We start from the raw sequence: 20,470 nt of genomic DNA, 5'->3' as shown, positions 1-20,470 counted from the left end.
CAGATATTAAAATTCTAATTGTTTTATTAATCACACGAGCCAGAGTGTTACCAATAGATTCCCAGAAATTTGCAAGCAATTGCTGGTGTGAGTTTAAAAAACAATACACTGGCCATTTTGAGTGAAATGTATGTCAATAAGTGTCCATATTCTAACAAGAACAATCTCTCCATCGTTGGTTATCAATCACTTCCTTTTCCAACACAATCGTCTCTTTGTTCAAAAAAATGAAACTTTTAATGATGAATTGGAGATTACTTTATGTGCAAACTGACTATATAGAAGTTGTGATGTTTAGTGCAGTAATGCTTGTACGTGCTGACAAAATAAAAGTTAAACTGAGTCGATTTTAAAAACCATTTTGCTTTTTTAATCTGAAAATCATGTGATCCACTGCCCACAGTATTTATAGTGTCATTTTTAAAAAACTATTAATGTTCACTGACCAAATACATATTTGGATATACAATCCATGGAATATGATGTCCATATGGCCAAAACTGAACAGTTAGTACAAGTAAAAGACAAAACATAGAGGAATAGTCAAAATATAAAATTATTTTTTAACAATTCAAGATTTCATATCTTTAATGTTATGAAGCAAGAAAGTCTCATAAAAATATTTGATTTTAGGAGTCTATTCAGTACAAAAATTTCCATTTAAACAAGTTGGACAGGCTGAGTAAGCCAAATCCAATTTTGTTTTATGTATTAACGGAGCTAAATCTCACAAGAGGGACAAATTAATTTTTACTGAAATGGGTGAATATTTATAAATCACATTGCTTCTCTTTGTACATAATTAGAGTGCTATAACACATATTTACATTGCATTGCAAGTCACTGCATAAATTAGCCAGCCATCCAGAGTAAGAATGGTATGAGGACTGTAGGGAGAGTGGTTGAGGGCCCAAAACCCAGGCAAAAAATCCCAGCGAGTCCTAAAGCAGCAGTGACAAAAACACTCCTTTGGTCCCGAATTACAGTCTTCACTGCTTCACAGAACTGCAAAATAAAACATTGCAAGTTACCTAAAATTCAATTGCGGCAGTGCAGAACCAGTTCGGGATTATTATTGAGCAAGTATTATTTTCAATATACCGAAAATATTAATCAATAAATGATTCCCAGAGAAATCCATAAGATACTGGAGTACTGGAATCTCAGTTTGAATGCCTTAAGTTTAAGGTTTGTTGCAAATTTGAACCTAGTATCAGCTGGGGAAGTCTTAAATGCACTTCTTGTAAATTATTCTGCAATACACAAATCTACTGTATAAATAATCTTATGTAAGACCTTACTGAATATCTAGTAACAGTACTTGTGATCTTCATAAGGAATTGAGAAAAGCAAAATAAAACAAAAAATCTAACACAATTTTCTCACATTAACTGGAATATTTTTTTATGGCTGACCATTGTAAGATTGTTTCTCTAACTCCATTGTTGAGAATGTTACTATACCTAAACTTTTCTGACATTTATTCACTGTTTACTGTGGACGGTGTCTGGCTGGACTTCGTTACATTACTCAGTTGCTATGGCAAACTAAAGAAAACACAAGTCTGACTACCCTCCAAAACTAATTTCTTTCATTTTAATTATATGACAAAGTGACATTGATTTTTAATATATAACTTGGCATAAAAACACAATTGCATACAAATTCAGCCATATTTGTTGTGAAGGAAATCTCTCGTTCCATCATACTTACTTAGCACGGCAAAACAGGGGAATACAGTTCTCAATGTAGTTGACTAGTTACTTCAATCAAAAGGCAACAATACTAAAAAGGGACTGTAATGTCTAAATTCCGCATGTAGGACTCCTTCCTGGAGCAGTACTCCCACAAGGAGAGAGGAAATAAGGAGCTGAAATCCTTAGGAATAGGAATCAGTTCTAAAGTTGCAACAGAATAGGTGAAAATTGATATCTAAAAAATTTTGGAATAGGGCTGATTTTGGAAAGATGACGAGTGAACAAGCTGAAGTGAGGTGTTAAGTAAAACTAACTTGCAGCCTTGTAGATAAGCAGTTCAATGATACTAGGATTTCAAAAAAGGAATAAACAAACTATTGCATATGTATAAAAATATCATTCAGTTCCTTCATATTTTGTGATTTAAAAGCATTTGGAAGAAATTTAACGTCAGTTGAAATTTGAGGTATGAATTTTTTAAATTCTGAAATGATGGGATTGAATATTATGTTGTTTATAAAAAAAATCACAATTGAAATTAGATACTATCTTTGCCTCAATGAGGGTGCTTTATTTATGTATTAGAACATCATTTCCAGGAGTGAAACATATTTGTTCAAGAAATCCGTAAGAAATTATTTATCCACTCATTCCAACAACCCTTGCCCCCACCTCTCCCATACATCACTCCAGAACTCCTGTCACCCCCAACTCCGAAGGCCTGAACAAGGTTGAGCGTTCGTTAGGCTGTCACTCATGCAATCTCCCTATAGAGCCAAAGTGTGCAACTGTAGTTTGGCACGTTGCTATCCAAGCATGCAAAAACTAAATATTTACCAACTGCTTTTTTAAATGACCAAGCTCCCTATTTGCAACTGTCATATCTTACAAATTCTGGAGATAGTGATCAAATGATATTTGAAAACATGCTGATGTGTTTTTTTTTGGATTTAATGGTTAATATTTTATGTATGTAGATTCTTAAATTACTTATCAAGTTGCAGTTTTATATCAATGGAACTCACCTATCCTAATTTACACTCTGAAATGGTTAAAAATGTGTCTGAAGACAACTTTTGGTCTGTTTGTAAGCCCATACACAAAGACATACCCTCTAGATCAAACCACAAAGCTGAAAGTAATCCAAAATGAACTAACTTGAATAAACAAACCCTGAAAGTCTGGAGCAACCTCATTAGGACAGGAACTTGTTCAATATTCCAGACACAGCACTGAATAGTAGCTTCATGGTAGTGAATGGAAATGGGACAAAGAATGCAGCACAGGAAGAGTTAATTTCATTTAACAGCAGAACAATTTGATAAATGCAAGTAGCTGCTGTGGAAGCCATGGGACAGTATGGAAGAGTCCATTCACAGTGAACCAGAGAGCTCCATGGCACTCATTGCTTGCATTTATCTGCTTATGTTTCCTGGGTAACAGAATGCCAAGTCCATGGACAAAGCTATCTCTATCCCTGGGTTGAGATCAGTCAATTGTAGACACATTGCAAAACTAGGATTAGCTGCCCTTGAATTAATTCTTTGTTGGGTTCTATTTTATAATGGCTGGTGATAGATTGGGATGGGGGAGTGTAATGAGCCCTGCATGTCCTTTTACACCAGCTGCAGGCAAATGGTATGTTGGACTTTATAGCAAAAAGATTTGAGTACGGGAGCAGGGACGCCTTTCCGCAATTGTACAGGGCCTTGGTGAAACCACACATGGAATATTGTGTACAGTTTTGGTCTCTTTACCTGAAGAAGCATGTTTTAGCAATGGAGGGAATATAGTCGAGGTTTACCAGACTGATTCCTGGGATGGCAGGATTGACATATGAAGAGAGACTGGCTTGGTTAGGATCATATGCACTGTGTTTTAGTAGAATGAGGAGGGATGTCACAGAAACGCATAAAATGCTAACAGCACTATACAGGGTAAACACAGGAAGGATGTTCCCAATGACCAGGACATCCAGAACCAGCGGTCACAGTTCAAGGATATTAGTAGGCCATTTAGGATTGAGATGAGAAGAAATTTCTTCACCTAGCTTGTGGCATTCTGTGCTATATAAAGTGGTTGAGGCCAAAGCATTCAATGTTTCTTAGGAGGGGACAGATATAGTCCTTAGTGCTGAAGTGATCAAACACTATGAGGGGAAAATGAGAGAAAGGTTACTGAGTTGGCTGACCTGCCATGATCATAATGAACGATGGAGCTGACTTGAAGGGCTGAATGGCCTACTCCTGCACTTATTCCTATGTTTCTAGGTAAAGAGCTGAAAGGTAATGAAGAGTTATGTGCAGGTTATGACATACCGCAGGTAACTGGGTGGCTCCTAGTTCCCCAGATAACACCAAACCAAGAGTGCCCTAAAAACTCTCAGTTTCTTTAGTAAGTAACAGGATAACCCTATGGACCAGTGGTTTGGTCCCTAAGGTTTGCTGACGTATCTACTCAATCAATAGCAAGAATGTTACAATTGATCTTAGCCATTGCAGATGGTTGAAGGAGAGAAGAAAGAAGGAATCTGAGGGAAACAGCATGTATGATGCCCACATGAACACGAGGTAAGGAAAGGATTGTGTTTGATAGTGATGCTCCTACAGACAACTTGTCCGTTGGCATGGCCCATCAAAAATTCACACATGGCCACTTCGGCAAGAGAACCCAGTGGTGGGTACCTCAGCAGTTACAACAAGAAACGAATGCCTTCAGGCGAATAGAACAGAGTGAAAAATTGGGTTAACAAAGAGATTTGTTGTAAGTAATTGTTCAAAACTTGAGAAAAATCCCCCTGAGATGCTAAATAGCACACATGTTTAGTGAGAAATTGTTGCATAACCAGGTCCAGATTTAGTCCAGGCTGACTGAGAATCAGAGACAGTAGGAACTGCCGAAGCGGGAGAATTGAGATAACACAGCGTGAAGCTGGAAGAGCACAGCAAGCCAAGCAGCATCAGAAGAGCAGGAAAGTTTGACATTTCAGATCGAGACCCTTAACGTCAAAACTACCTGGTCCTCTGATGCTGCTTGACTGAGAAACAGACTTGTCTAAGAAGCAAAGGAAGACTATTTGTGCAAGGGCTTGGCACAAACAAGCAGTAAATGTGGAACAGGGTAACAAAGTGTGGAGCTGGATGAACACAGCAGGCCAAGCAGCATCTCAGGGACAGAAAAGCTGACGTTTCAGGCCTAGACCTTTCATCAGATGAAGGGTCTAGGCCCAAAACGTCAGCCTTTGTGCTCCTGAGATGCTGCTTGGCCTGCTGTGTTCATCCAGCTCCACACTTTGTTATCTTGGATTTTCCAGCATCTGCAGTTCCCATTATCACGGAGTAAATGTGGAACAAGTTGGCAGACAAAACTTAGAGGCATGTATATTTACGGTCATCCATGGTATTGCCAGGGAACCTCACTCTGGCAAATTCCACAAGTGTTGAATCTCTTGGGAGTTTGTTTACTCCAAGGTGACATGGGTGCAGTACAGATTGACCCTAAGCTATTACCTTCTGCTGGTCATGCTAAACTGCTGTTTTCTGGGAAAAGTGTTGTCAAGTACTGAGTAGAGAGATCCTCATTGTAACCAGCATATCTAGCCATGAGACCATTTTTGGCCTCACTTGCGCACAGAATCAGCAAGTTCCTTCACACCGTAAGTTTCACTTATTTTCTTGACAATTCTTTCACAGGAAACCGGAACAGGAGTAGGCCCTTTTAGCCCTTCAAACTTCCTCGGCTATTCTAGATCATGGTTAATCATCCATCTCAATACCATATTCCCATGCTGTTTCTATGTCATCAGTAATTAGAAATCTATTCATCTCTGTTTAGAACTTTTAAATATTAAGTTCCACAGTCCTCTGGGATTGAGGATTCCAAGGAAAAATCTGAATGAAGAAGTTGCTCCTCATCACAGTCCGAATGGCTTGCCTTTTATTCTGAGACTGCGTTGCATGGATCTAGACCCCACAGTCAGTGGAAATATCCTTTCTGCATCAACTCTGTCTATCCCTTTAAGAACTCTGTATGTTTCTGTGAGATCATCTCTCATTCTTCTAAATTCTAGTGAATACAAGACCAGTCTCCTCAAAGGACAATCTTACCATGCCAGGGATCAGTCTGATGAACATTCGCTGAACCTGCTAGGTAACAAATATATCCTTCCTTTGACAATTGGTTCAGAACATACACAGTTCTCCAAATATGGTCTCACTACTGTTCTAAACATTTCAAACAAAACCTTTTTGAACCCGTGCGCAAATCTTCCTGTGAAAATATTTTCTGTCTAAATTCCTTGCTGCACCTGCATTCAAGTACTTATGAACAAAGACACCAACGTCCACTTGGACACTTTGCAATTGCTCACCATTTAAGAAATAACTTTGTTCGTTCCACAAAAGTGGAGAACCTCACACTTATCCATATAACATTTTATCTGCCATCCTCTTGCCCATTCAGTTTTATTTAACATTAAACACCATAGAGTTAAAAACTTGGAAGTTTGATAAAAGCTAAAACAGCATTTGTTCCTATGTCTAGACTTCTAGCTGTACGTGCATACATTCTTTTAAATTTGATCCACTGGCCAGATTTTCCATATCCTGCCTTAGGCTAGCTATCCGATGGTGCTGCAATATGTAAGAGTGAACAAATGACTGAAAGAGCCAGGCAGTTTATCCAATTGAGAGAATGAAAATATAAGCCAAGTCATCAGCAAAGCTCAAATTTACACATTTAGAGACACACAAAAGGACAATTCTGTTGTAACGGATTCAAGACTTAAAACTACCATTTATGCTTTATCTCATTTTAAAGATGTTATCAACTTTAACTACAGTGTGGTTTTGAATGGTTAAACCTGGTTAAGTGGGAGATAATGATGAAGTTACTTATCAGCTTCAGGACAGACATGATGGTGGAGTGGGCACAGTATGGCAGATAGAATTCTGTGCATCGAAATGTTGAATGGTGCACTTTTGGTGGACTAATAATAGGAGGCACTGTACAATAAATGGCAAGATTTTGAAAGATTGTAGCTGAGAAACAAGTGAAGATGAGAAGATGTGACCCTCCATATGCAAATCAATTGTGATGAAACACATGCAGAATACATGACAATTTTTGGCATTTGGATTGTTTTAAATAGGGCAAACATTTGGATGTGTATCAATGCTGAGGATTTTTTTTTAAATAAAAGGTCAGAAATTCATTCAGGAATAGTGATCTAAATGTGCCAGTTCAAGAAAACATGCAACAGCAAACAAGGGCTTGGGATGTAAATGGAATGAAATATTTACACTTTTCAGTTTAAGGCAGGCAATATAAATACATTAAACCATTAGTTTTGTTTTGACCGCACAGCAGAGAATTCAGACTTCGGTTAAATAGAATCAGGAGTTCAGCTTGAGCTCCAAAGCAAGCTTTAGTTTCTCTCCTGGAAGAGTTCAGCTGGAAAGAATATCTCCTAGCAGGATCAGTTCTCCGTTTCCCAGTTAATGAAGCTTCTAAGCCAGGCAAATTTGGAAATAGAAGAGGTTTGAACCTTGACACTGCAAAAACTAGGTAATCAGAATTGTGAAGATACACAGTCTCAGAGAGGAACTGTAATATTGTCTCTCCAGTTCACGAAAGAAATGCTGAAAAGAGTTGGTTAAGGAAAAACTTAAGAGTTGAGATTTGAGTAATGATTTCTGCAGTTTCTGTAACTATTACCGTGATAGGAAACAGGTTGAGACTTTGTTTTAATGTTTGTGTTCAGATCTTTCTAACTTCAGTATATAACATATACATAAACAATCTAGGTTTGGTTTTCTTTCTTATGTGAACGTGTGAATATATTTCAGCGACTGACTGCTATTTTAACTAACTAAACAAAATAAATGATCTATCAAGCCAGGCTCTTCTGAAGTCTGACTTGTCCATATTACCATCAACTCGGATAATAACACCTTAAAAAGAATGGCATATCATGTTGACAAAGCGAGCAAAAATAATTTAAGTTGTTGAATTTCTAAATGAACGAATGAAAACTAAAAGGAAGGAGATCATGCTACAACTTCTAAATGACTAAGTCTCAAATGGATCATTTTCAACAATTCCAGGCACCATACTTTGGAAAAACATAAAGGTTTAGGCAGGAAGCAGAAGAGATTTACAAGGATAATGCTAACTGGGATCAAGAACTTTGGCTTGTAAAGAGGAGACAGTGAAAAAGTTAGAAAAATCCACCTTAGAAGAGAAGATAACTAAATAAAAAAATCAAGATAACAAGAGGGTTAATAGAACAATTAGGGGGAAATATTCCCTCTAGATTGTGGATTAATATCTAGAGTTCACAGATCCAAAGTAGGAAGGATACCTAGAGGGGAGATGGTTAGCCAATTATTGAGATTTGGAATGCTCTTCCCAAAGGATGATGGAATCTGTTTCCACAAATGGAAATTGGAGTCTAATGAATGTGCATGCTTCATGGGTAAATACAAACTGACGGGCTGACAATCCTCCTCCTGTCCTGTAAGAATCTCTCATAAAATATTTGCCATTTAACTCATTGGTCAAAGACTTCCATCAGAGAATAATTGATTCTTATGACCCAGATCAGATAAAAGTTACTTCTTTAATATTTTGGAGACAACATTCTAATGGAAGATCCTGACAAATTTATCAAGTACAGGAATCCTTGTAGAACAAGGCCCAGGCAATTCTAGTGGAATTCACAGTCCTTTTATTTGCAACAGGAGCTGCCATATTCTACTATCTAAAGCTTTGTTGAAAAGCTACAAGAGAAACTAGGTTTGTAAGGTATGTTTGTACGCAGGTGAATGAGGCGGTAATGGTCAGTTGTAGAGTTACCCAGGAGTTAGAATAGGTTTTAATTGGTCTGAGATTTCCTAGATAACTATCCAGGTAAGTGTGACAGAGCTTTCTGAATTCCACATCTCTTATTTACAATTAGAGATTTTCTTGGAGGGATCCGGAAAACTCAAGAAGTTCCTGTGAAGTCAATGCGTCAGCACTTTCAAGACATCCCAACATGTATCTGAAGACCTGGATTTCTTGAACCTTGACACTGCAAAAACAATGTTCTAAAAGCTTCATTCAAACAAAAGAAAAACGGATGTAGGTTTGTTCTGAAAGGTTTGTGAACATAAACCAAGTCCACCAAAAGGTTCTTTAGGAACAGAAGACAAAATGCAAACAAGGTTATAAACATGTTATATTAGAAACAAATATTGCAGACAGAAAACTTCAATAAACGTAGAAACGTAGAAGATAGGAGCAGGAGTAGGCCATTTGGTCTTTTGAGCCTGCTGTGCCATTTAATGCAATCATGACTGATCATTCAACTCCATACCTTGTTCCTGCTTTCTCCCCATAGCCTTTGAGCCCTTTAGCCTTAAGAACTATATATCCTTCTAGTAAACATTCAATTCTTTGGCTTCAACCACTAAACATTGCAGAGAATTCCACAGGCTCACCACTCTCTAGGTGAAGAAATTTCTCATTATCTCTGTCCTACAAGGCCCACCCCACATCCTTAGACTGTGACCCTGGGCTCTGGACTCCATGGTCATCAGGAACATTCTTCCTGCATTTACCCTGTCTAGTCCTGTTGGAATTTTATAGGTTTCTATGAAATGCCCACTAACTCTTCAGACTCCAGCGAATGTAATCCTAACTGATCCAATCTTCCTTCATACGTCAGTCCTACCATTCTAGGAATTAGCCTGGTAGGATGACATACAACACTTTTGTGAGTCACTAAAAACAAGCAAAACCCCATGAGCTCTCCTCTGCATAATGTCAGCACACACTTATTCTCAGACTAGCACTGAGACACAGAAAATTCACAGTTCAAGTGAACGTGTTCATACAAATTGAGTGCTGCATATTGAAGCGTTTAGTATATGATATTGACTCAGTTAAAGATTGGTTTCAGCTTTGCTGCTGCCTCATACAGAAAAGAACAGTCTACTGTTCGCTGAATCCAAGCCACTTGTTACAGAAAAGTTCTTCAGCGATTACTTCAACTAAACCACAGTTGAGACTTTCAATTAAACTGGTGCCAATGAGTTAATGTACCTCCTGGAGGACATGGTACAGATTTCCAGAGTTGCTATGCCTGCTCAATTTGTCTCTGCCACTTTCACCATTTACCGTCAAAACTGACAAAAGGCTCATACAATATCCAGTCTTAAGGACATAAAGCAAGTTCAGTCACGAGGCAGAATACACGAGACAGAATTCTCAGCAAGGAAAGCAAAATAAGAGGGCCATGATGCTGGAATAGTGATAAAAATCAAGGACTTTAATTGTACTTTGAATAGGAAAGCTGGTGGAGGAGCAGACAGATTTGGATGATAAGGGTTTGCAGAATCTTAAAAGTGGCCTCAAAACTGCACGCAAGGTTTCCAAAGCTCACAAAATTAAAAGTTTGGATTTTGGTAGGAGATGTGAAATAGAAAATTCAGAAAAATGGCAACATAACTTTATAAGAAAACCATTGCAAAATCACAGTTGCAGTGCTGCTTCTGTTTTCAATCTATGCATATAACATGGAAGGCAAAATATTGGGTAAAGCATCGATTCACCAAAATGCTATCTGTTGCAGAAGCACAGCTATAAAAAGAAAGGACAATTGAGATTGTGGAGTGATTTCATAGGAGTGTTTAAAATTGTGAACTGAGAATACAATCAGTTTTCAGTGACGAAGGGATCTAATAAAAAGGAACATGGGTGTGGCATTTGGACCAAGGTTTTCCTGATGCAGGTCCCAATTAAATGCAATTGAGTGAAAGAAATGGAATAGTTGACTTGCTGCATCTTGCTTGCTCTCTAATTATGGGAACATGACTAAGGTTACCATCAAAGTGTTGAAATTTTTGGGACTTCTGACTCATTCTATTACTGCTCAGTTTGAGAAGAAATATTCCTAACTGAAATACAATTTGTGCAGATTCAATTGTCTGGGAGTCCCTTCCTAAACACTTTACCTCTCCTATTGCCCATTCTTCCTTCAACCCCTCTTTCAAAATCCCACTTCTCCGATTAAGCTCCTAGTTACACTGCCAAACAGCTCCCTTCCTTTTTATCTATTGCATTTGATCAACTAAAAATATCTTGATGACCCCAAGCAATATCTTTAATTCCCCAATAACATCTTCTCATGCCTGCCAGAAGTGTGAATGCACAACAGCATTGGAAGTTATAGGTCACATCAGAGTTACTAAGCAGGAATTGAAAAGGTTTCCGGTGACTGTGAAGCCATACCTCAACAATGGAAACAGGTGGAGAAAATGTTATTTCAATTGTTACACTTGAATAGTCAAGTTGTCAGAGTATCTCATTATAAGATACTATACGACAGAAAGTGTGGCTCCATTTAAACGTTAGAAGATAGAATTATTCTGTGGTATGCTTAGTTGCAATGTTGGATGAATACTCTGGTCACCACACTATGGATGTGGATGTCAATGCTTTGGAGAGGGTACAGAAAAGGTGTACCAGGATGTTGCCTGGTATTGGGGAATTTTAGCAATGAATGATGGGTGGATAGACTGGGTTTGTTTTCACTGGGACACAGGAGGCTGAGGGGTGACCTGATAGAAGTTTGTAAGATTGTGAATTGCATGGATAGAGTGGAAAGTGTGAGGTTTTTTTCCCCCCAGGGTGGAGGGGTCAATTACTAGGTGGCACAGGTTTAAGGTGCAGGAGGGCAAGTTTAGAAGCGATGTGCAAGGCAAATTTTTCAAACAAAGGGTGGTGAGTGCCCGGAATATGCTGCCAGAGGAGACAGTGGAAACAGACACAGTTGTAGCATTCAAGGAACACCTCGAAGAATACTTCAATAAGAAGTGAAAAGAGGGATACGGATCCTCTAAGTAAAGACAGTTTTCAAATGGAAAGGCAAAATATATCGGCGCAGACTTGGAGGGCTGAAGGACCTGTTCCAATGGTGCATTTTTCTTTTTTTTTACTACATATTACTGTAATACAAACCAGCTCGTTTGATGTTAACAGCAATCAAAAATGCAATTGTAAATGTTTTATATCAGAAGGTTCCTTCATAATGCATCTAGCCCCAAAGTGACTGGCCGAAGAGACAAGTTTAACAATGCACAAAGATGATAGAGATTTGTCAGCATTACAACAACTAATCTCTTTCCCCACATCACCCCCAATCCCTGGTCAATATCTCCAATCTCCAGAAAATCTCAGAAATGTCAAACCTGGACTGATCCCAGCACAAGAATCCTGTAGTCTAATTCCAAAACTGAATCTTGTAAAAATGTAATTATTGTATGCAGTACTGTAATGAAGATTCAAGAACATGTAAGTGTATTTCTTAAAGGATTTCAAAATTAATTAATTTATTCTTTTTCTTTAAAAGATGTACTTATTTTTAATTTGTCCTTTTGAGTTTTGCAGAAATTAATTCAAAAATGTTTTTACATTATTTTATGAAATAAAAGGTAATCAGGAACAAAGTTTCCATTATTTTGATGAAAATTAGTTAGGGCCTAACAGACAAATGAAGTACAGCTGTTGCTGATTAGCCCCTGACCTCATGTTACATTGCATTAATTTAAATAATGTTCATTAATCTTTATACATATAGTTAAAAAGCATGTTTCCTTTAAAGTAGCGACTGAAAACATATTGTATGTTGAAGGAATTACCTGCCTACCAATGTGTTTTGCTTCTAATATAACGTTGCAGTTGAAAATCTTGTAAACAAACAACAATTATATTTTTGTAGAGTCCTAAACATTGTAAAATGTCCCAGGCCACTTCACAGTAACATTCATGAACTTTGACGAAAAGCCACAGAGACATTGGGCAGGTGAACAAAAGTTTGGTCAAAGAGTTAAGTTTTTAGAAACTTTTAAAGGAACAAAAGTGAAGTTGAGAGACAAAGAGGTGTAGAGAGCGAACTCCAAAGATTAAAGCCTATACACATAAAGGTACAGCTATCAATGCTGGGGCAGTTAAAAATCAGGATATTCAAGAAGTTAGAATTAGAAAAGCACAAAATCAGAAATGGGGGGGGAAGATCCACTGATTTAAAAATGAGGATAAGAACTTCTTTGAGGCAAAGGTGCTTCTTAGCTGAGAGCCTCTATAGGTCAAGGGCTAGAGGGGTGATGGGAAAAGACTTGGTCCAAGGAAGGGCACAAGTAGCACAGTTTAGGATGGCCAGATGCATGGAGATGAATGTGCAAAACTGGTCAGGAAAGCACTGGAATACTCAGGTCTGGAGGTAACAAAGGCATGGATAAGGACGTTTCAATCGCAAATCAGCAGAGACACAGGTGGAGTTCGGAAATGAAACAGAGGTAGAAATGGATAGCCACAGTGATGGCACAGATTGGTGCCAGTCAGCTCAGAAGCCAATGACATCAGGATTGTGAACAGTTTGATTCAACCTCAGTCCATTGCCAAAGGACTGAGATTAATGCAGTGACTAGGCATCATTTTTGTAGCAGGAGTAAATGATAATGGCTTTGGTCTTTCCCAAATACTCAATGTTGCACAAGCAGTCTGACAGTTTAGAGACATATTGGAGATTCAAGAAAGGCAACGGATGTGGAGCTATTGAAATAACTCCACACAGGTTGGTATCCTGCACCAAGTCACCCTTTATTTACACACGGAGAGTCCTTGACGCTGATCCAGCTCCCTCAGAGCCAGCTCTGAGAGTGAAGAAAATCTCTGACACTTCTGTTTATATCTGCCAGCTAGGGCTCTCTGATTGGATCAGAGTAATAGCCACATTCAGGGAACTCATATTCTATGAGGTCCACCTAGCTGAACTCATTACAATCATTGCACTAGATATCCTAATTTTTTGTAGTCTACATTTTACTTGTTAATAAATGTACAATTAATAATTATTCTTCATTAGTAAGTGAACAGTCTACAACTTTCTTAAAGTGTTCTAGCTTCTGGAAACTGTTATTCCTGTACTTCACATTCATAAGACCATAACACATAGGAGTGGAAGTAAGGCCATTCGGCCCATCAAGTCCACTCCACCATTTAAATCATGGCTGATGGGCATTTCAACTCCACTTCCCTGCACTCTCCCCGTAGCCCTTGATTCCTTCTGAGATCAAGAATTTGTCGATCTCTGCCTTGAAGGCATCCAATGTCACGGCCTCCACTGCAGTCCATGGCAATGGATTCCACAAGCTCACCACTCTCTGGTGAAGAAATGTCATCTCATTTCAGTTTTAAATTTACCCCCTCTAATTTTAAGGCTGTGCCCACGGGTCCTAGTCTCCCCGCCTAACGAAAACAACTTCCTAGCGTCCACCCCTTCTAAACCATACATTATCTTGTAAGTTTCTATTAGATCTCCCCTCAACCTTCTAAACTCTAATGAGTACAATCCCAGGATCCTTAGCCGTTCATCATATGTTAAACCTACCATTCCAGGGATCATCCGTGTGAATCTCCGCTGGACACGCTCCAGGGCTAGTATGTCCTTCCTGAGGTGTGGGGCCCAAAATTGGACACAGTATTCCAAATGGGGCCTAACTAGAGCTTTTTAAAGCCTCAGAAGCACATCGCTGCTTTTATATTCCAAACCTCTTGAGATAAATATTAGGATTCCAGAACAAAAGTAAAAAACTAATATATTTAGCACATTTGTTGAATCTTAGACTTAATGTTCACCCAATATGATAGTACTTTTAAAAGTAATTTTAACAAAATGTTACAAGGGTTCTGAGGTTTGCGTTATACATCAAGTGGATATTGTTAAGTGCCTTATACAATTGTCAGGTCATTTATATAGAACATGGTGTTGTCACTTACTTTCCAAATGGACCTGGTGCAAGGTTGATTCACCATTCAAACAGATTATCACCTCTTAATAATGCAAAACACTCTGAAACAGGTCCACTAGAAGTTAAGGCCACATTATTTTATTCACTCACAGTATGTGAGCATCTCTGGCCAGGCCAGCACTTATTGTCTACCCTAACTGCCCAGTTAAGAGTCACCAAAATGTTGTGGGTCAGGAGTCATATGTAGGCTAGACCAAGTAAGGACAATAGATTTCCTTCCTTAAAGAACATTAGTGAATCAGATGGGTTTCTCTCAACAGTCAACAATGGTTTCATGGTCATCATTGGACCTTTAACTCCAAATCCCTTATTGAATTCAAATTCCACCATCTGTCATAGTGGGATTTGAACCCGGGTCCCCATAATATTAACTGATTTTGTGGATTAATGGTCTAGCGATAATACAGTTAGACGACTGCCTCCCATGTAAACTAAGTTACAGACTAAAATCTCACCAATATTGGACTTGGGCTTCCGAGCTTTTTGTTCACTTTCAGCCCAGTCCGCCTCCTCCACGAGCTCACATTACTTTCTTAGCCCATGGTCAGTCCTTGCTGGATGATGCCGTGGAAGTAAGTAACAGATGAATAACTTTGGAGTCACTGCAGGATATTTACCTCTGCATGAAAATGGTGTGGTCCAGTGGAATTTGGGTAGAGATGTGGGCTACAATCCGTGTTCCACAACAATCTGGGAGTTTCTCACTTGGGTATCAGTAACCAGAAACAACAACAGAAGCTGCTGGAAAAGCTCAGCAGGTCTGGCGGTATCTGTGAAGAGAAATCAGTGTTAATGTTTCAGGTCGCTTAACCCTTCCTCAGAACTAAGTTAACCTGAAATATTAACCCTGATTTCTCTTCACAGATGCTGCCAGACCTGCTGAACTTTTCCAGCAGCTTCTGTTGTTGTTTCTGATTTACAGCACACACAATTCTTTTGGCTTTTAGTCAACAACCAGAAACTCAGTATGATCGTGAATCTAATGATCACTGACCACTTTGCTTCTTTTGTCAAATAACAGTAAAGCTGTGGATTACCACAGACTGAAGGAATTGTAACTATTGCTATTGTATTACTTGCATGATTCAGATCTTTCACTGCTACAACATGCAAAGTCCTTTCTTATTCTCCTAATGCAAAAAACTGCTGTTAGGAGCCTGGATAGGTATATTCAGATGAATGAGTCTTTATATATATTTTAAAACTGCATTTGATTAAGAAACAGAAAAGTGTTGTTGCTGTCCTTCTATTTTGTGTTCTTTCTGATCAATTGTTGGATGAGTTAGTCTATCAAAGATAGGTCTGAAAATTATATCCAAGTATGTCTTGGGAAGACCTACTAGCACCTCTCTGATGAAGGGTCTAGGCCCGAAACGTCAGCTTTTGTGCTCCTGAGATGCTCCTTGGCCTGCTGTGTTCATCCAACTCTACACTTTAATATCTAGCATTATGTAATGTTGCTATTGTAGCCAAAGACAAAATGATGTCTGTCATGTAACTTTAGTGCAATTTTTATTTAATGAAACAGTGCACTTGATTCTGAGATGAATGAACAAAGTCATATCAGATGTGAGCATGCGTCCCATGCAATTGTACTCAACTTTCTCCCAAGTGTAAATATCGAAGGAATTTGCAAGCTAAAAATGAATTTCCTAGCTGGGAAGTAGCAGCTGTGAACAGAGTGTTCTGAGAAGAGGCAATGCACTGAAATATTGTACCAACAAAGTGCCAAAGGCAATTCAGAAAGGACAAAAACAAGCTATGATGCAATGATGCAATGATACTTGCGGATCGAAGCAGAAATGGTAACAGGTCATCAAATTCTAACACTGAAAGTTCTCTCCAGGCAAGGAACACCAAAGGGATTATCAAATGAGAGAAACACAAGTGGTTGACTTGTGTGAATCAAATTTTCATTGGTGTGGCTTTGATTTATTCCTATAATGTACAGAGTGAGTATTGCACCCTCAGATGTGCTGTCTCCCAACTGCATGTTAAAACAAATCCCCAGCTGCCTGTCTAGAACATTATTTCACTATGACCCTGGGGGTATTCCCAGCATCCTGGCCAACACTGCTACTCAATCAACACCATGAAAGATAAGTTAACCTGGCCATTATCACATTACAGTTTCAGGGAGTCTGTTGTGTGCTAAATGTGTTTCCTACATTAGTAGAGTGGTTAATCTTCAATGGGTACTTTAATGGTTGCAAGGCTGTTTGGTAACTGCAAAAATTGTGAGTCTTTTTTTTGGTAGAATTGAAATGTAGAATGTTATACTAAACCTGAATGGAAACTTGGTTAGATCACACTCAGCATACTATGTGCCATGTTAGAAAGGAGGCAGCTGTGTTAGTGCGGAGAAAATTTACAAGGATTACACCAGAAATGCAAATACATTCACATTAGAAAGGGACTGAATAGCTGATTCTGTCCTCTCAAAAAGACTGCAGAGAGACCAATTCGAGGTCTTGAAAGTGGTGAAAGGTTCCATGGCGTGGATACAGACAGAAAGTTTCCTCTTGTGAGAAGCAACTTGTCATCAACCTAAGATAATCATCAAGAATTGCAGTCACCCAAACAGTGATGAGAATTTGGATCTCACGATCACAGAGAATAATTGAAATCAATAATATTGAGGCATTTAAGGAGACGTTAGACAAGTAAATTGAAGTTACAAAAAAGTTTGGGCAGCTACTGCTAAGACACAGCTGGTAAAGACCACCATCTACAGTCTTTCTGCCAAATATAACAACGATCTGTTTAAGCTCTGAGACCCTGTTGCTGCCTTTGTGGGAATGTAAATAGTTTCCTTTCACAACTAGAAAAGGTCTTTGACTGCAACAGGATGAGGAATGTCAAATTCCAAGGTATCTTTTTCTGCAAAGTTTCTGCTTTTGACCTGTACTTATAATTTATGAGTATATTTTTGCAATAAAAAAGACAAAGTTACAATAATTGATTTAGATGAAGAAAGATGGAGGAGGCTGAAGTAAAATATAAATAACTCCATGGAGTGAGTGGATGGACGTTATGCTTTTCCTCTGTGTGTATATTTGTATCTCATGTGTAATGGTTGTTGAATTCAGAGCCTGTGATTGTGTTGCTTCAGCCGAATGTTTGGTTTCAGTAAAGTGATTATTGCTAGATCAGAGGTTGGCTGAAGGCATAGCATTGATATCAATATCGATGGTCACATTGCAAAAAACTGCACTCCATTCAATCTGGTTAAATGTGAGGTATTGCATTATGGTACAATAAACAAGAGTAGGGCTTATACAGTTAATGGTAGGGCATTGGGTGGCATTGTCGAACAGAGGGACCTGGGGTGCAGGTACATAATTCTTTGAAGTTTGCATCACATACAGACAGGATAGTTAAAAAGGTGTTTGCACGCTTGCCCTCATTGCTCAGCCCTTTTGAGTGTAGGAGCTGTGACATTATGTTGAGGTTAAACAGGTCATTGGTGAGGCCTCTTTTGGAATACTGGGTCCAGTTCTGGTCGCCCAGTTGTATGAAGGAAATTATTAAGCTGGGGAGGGTTCAGAAGAAATTCACCCGGATATTGCTGGGTATGGAAGGTTTGTATAATGAAGAAAGGCTAGATAGGCTGGGACTTTTTTTCACTGCAGCGTAAGTAACCTTATAGAGATTTATAAAATCCTGAGCTGTACGGATAGGGTTAATGATAGATGTTTTTCCCTCTAAAATGGGGGTTTCAGGAGTAGGAGTCCACATTTTTAAGGTGAGAGGAGAGAGATTTAAAAAGGACAGGCAGGGCATTCTTTTTACACAGAGGGCGGTCCCCATGTAGAATGAACTTCCTGGGGGAGTGTTGGATGTGGGCACAGCTAGAATGTTTAAAAAGATACACAGATAAATACATGATGTGGAGGTGCGGTGTTGGACTGGGGTGGTCAAAGTCACACCACACCAGGTTATAGTCCAACGAGTTTATTAGAAATCACAAGTTTTCAAAGCGCTGCCGCTTAGTGAATAGGAAAGGTTGGGAGGTATAGGGGACGGGAGAAGGCAGCTGAGGGCTAGTTTATTTTGCGATTTTAGACTGGTTGGACCGAAGGGTCTGGTTCCGGCTGTCTGACCCTATGACTCTATATTCCTCTGAGAAAACGGTGCAAGACCAACTGAGACTTTGCTCAGCAGAAGAGTGGAGGTAAAACTTGCAGGACGGATCGGACGAAGCAGAAGGATAACTGCAGCCGGAGAACGCCATTCATTGCTGTCGTGGCTAATCTTACAACTCAGCACCGCTTTCTCCCCTTCCCCCTATCATCGATACAATTTCCACCAGGATCCCATTGGGACGCTGTGTGGTTAAAACACAAATCTTGCTCTTTACCTGCCTGTTTATCAATGAGCTGTCCCTAACATTTCAAGTCGCTTTCCGAATGGTCCACAGCGATCACCAACACTGGCGATAATGCAGCTCATCGCTAGAAATTATTTTGCAAGCCCCTGTCAGGAATCGCTTTGCTCCTGACAAATTGTGGCGGGGAACCCGGCGCTTTGCTGTGCTCGAACACAGAGTGCATTCACTTAGAGAACCGAGTGCGCTGGAGACACGCCGCCGATTTTGTCACGCTTCCCAGTTCCTGCTGCAGGCTCTAGTCTCCGAGGGGAGCTGATACCATGTGCCTGCACTGTTCTCAGTCCCTGCTGCTGGTCCTTCATGGAAAACATAGGAGTTTGCGCTCGGTCAAAGCGGGCAATTTTGGTCTATACGGTCCAGGGAAGCATTCGAGGGTATTATAACTGCCACTTTAGTTTCAAATCCAAAAGCATTTGCCAATCATTAATTACTATTAGAACAGAAAGTAAGGGCTTATTGCATTCAGGACAAGCCTCCCATTGATTCCCCAAACCACAACCTTTCAATAGGCAAACAATCTGAAATGAAGTTAAAGCGATAAATGCCGATGGAAATAAAGTTGGTGAGATTAAGCGGTTAAACAGGATTGCAGAAAATGAAAATGCATTTTATCTAAAGAAGAGACTCAGTAAAGATTAATGCTCAGGCCGGCTGTACCCTGGGGACTGTACCTTGTCAGTCTGGATGCTGACTGCAGTGCCGTACCTACAGTGAGTGACAAAATGTTCACAGTTGTTCCAGAGCAGGCTGTACTCTGTGCTTCCCACCAGTTTCTCTGCTCTCCTCGCCACCTCTTCCCCGGGAAGCACGGGGCTCTTGCACACAGAGTCCATGTGGTTCACCAGGATACAGGCTCCATAAGCAAAATCCTCCACCGAGTCCACCCGGATACTCGCCGTCCTGCAGATAACGCCCAGGATCAGGCGCTGGTTGGTCACCACCTCCCGGATCAGCTTCTGGTCATTGGTGAACAGGGGCAGGATGTCGGGCATCAGGTGAGCCACATTCTGCCCTCCCAGATAAATCCCATAGTGAGTGAAGAGAGTGCGGGACACCTCCAGCAGGTCACCCCGCTTCAGGGAAGAGGGCTCGCACCAGTTGGCATTACTGTCCGAGTCAGAGGCCATTCTCTCTCTCTCTGTCCCCTCAATCTCAGCTCTGAGTGCTCACTCACTGTGTACTCACACTTCCCGCCACCCCCACCCTAGTCCCTGCGCGCACACACACACACACAATCTCTCTCTCTCTCTCTCTGACAGTCCCCCTCTTTTCTCTCTCTGCTCACTCATTCAGTTTTGTCCTCTCCGTGTCATTTATACCTCATACATGGCACTCACCAAAACACAGAAGCTGATTGGTTAAGGCTGGGATATTGGTGCTACTCAGAGAGAGAGAGAACGACAAAATGAGAATCAATCTCTCTCTCTCTCTCTCTCTCTCTCACACACACACACACAAACAATCCTCTCTCTCTCTCTCACACACACACACACACACACACACTCCTCACTCTCTCATACCCACCCAAT

At 39.8% G+C, this 20,470-nt stretch overlaps 1 protein-coding gene across 1 annotated transcript; it reads right to left on the bottom strand.

Annotated features, from left to right (window-relative positions):
* Positions 1 to 347: 347 nt before the first annotated feature.
* LOC125467596 (lecithin retinol acyltransferase-like) lies at positions 348 to 20,193 on the bottom strand. Its single transcript, XM_048563711.2, has 2 exons — positions 19,613 to 20,193; positions 348 to 1,005 (listed from the first exon to the last, which is right to left on the bottom strand). The coding sequence occupies exons 1-2, from the start codon at positions 20,066 to 20,068 to the stop codon at positions 853 to 855; spliced, it is 609 nt and encodes a 202-aa protein (XP_048419668.1). The 5' UTR covers positions 20,069 to 20,193; the 3' UTR covers positions 348 to 852.
* Between the last annotated feature and the right edge of the window lie 277 nt (positions 20,194 to 20,470).

This window comes from Stegostoma tigrinum, chromosome 1 (assembly GCF_030684315.1).
Source record: "Stegostoma tigrinum isolate sSteTig4 chromosome 1, sSteTig4.hap1, whole genome shotgun sequence".
Classification (NCBI taxonomy): domain Eukaryota; kingdom Metazoa; phylum Chordata; class Chondrichthyes; order Orectolobiformes; family Stegostomatidae; genus Stegostoma; species Stegostoma tigrinum.
This window is presented reverse-complemented; position numbering and strand designations above follow the sequence as displayed.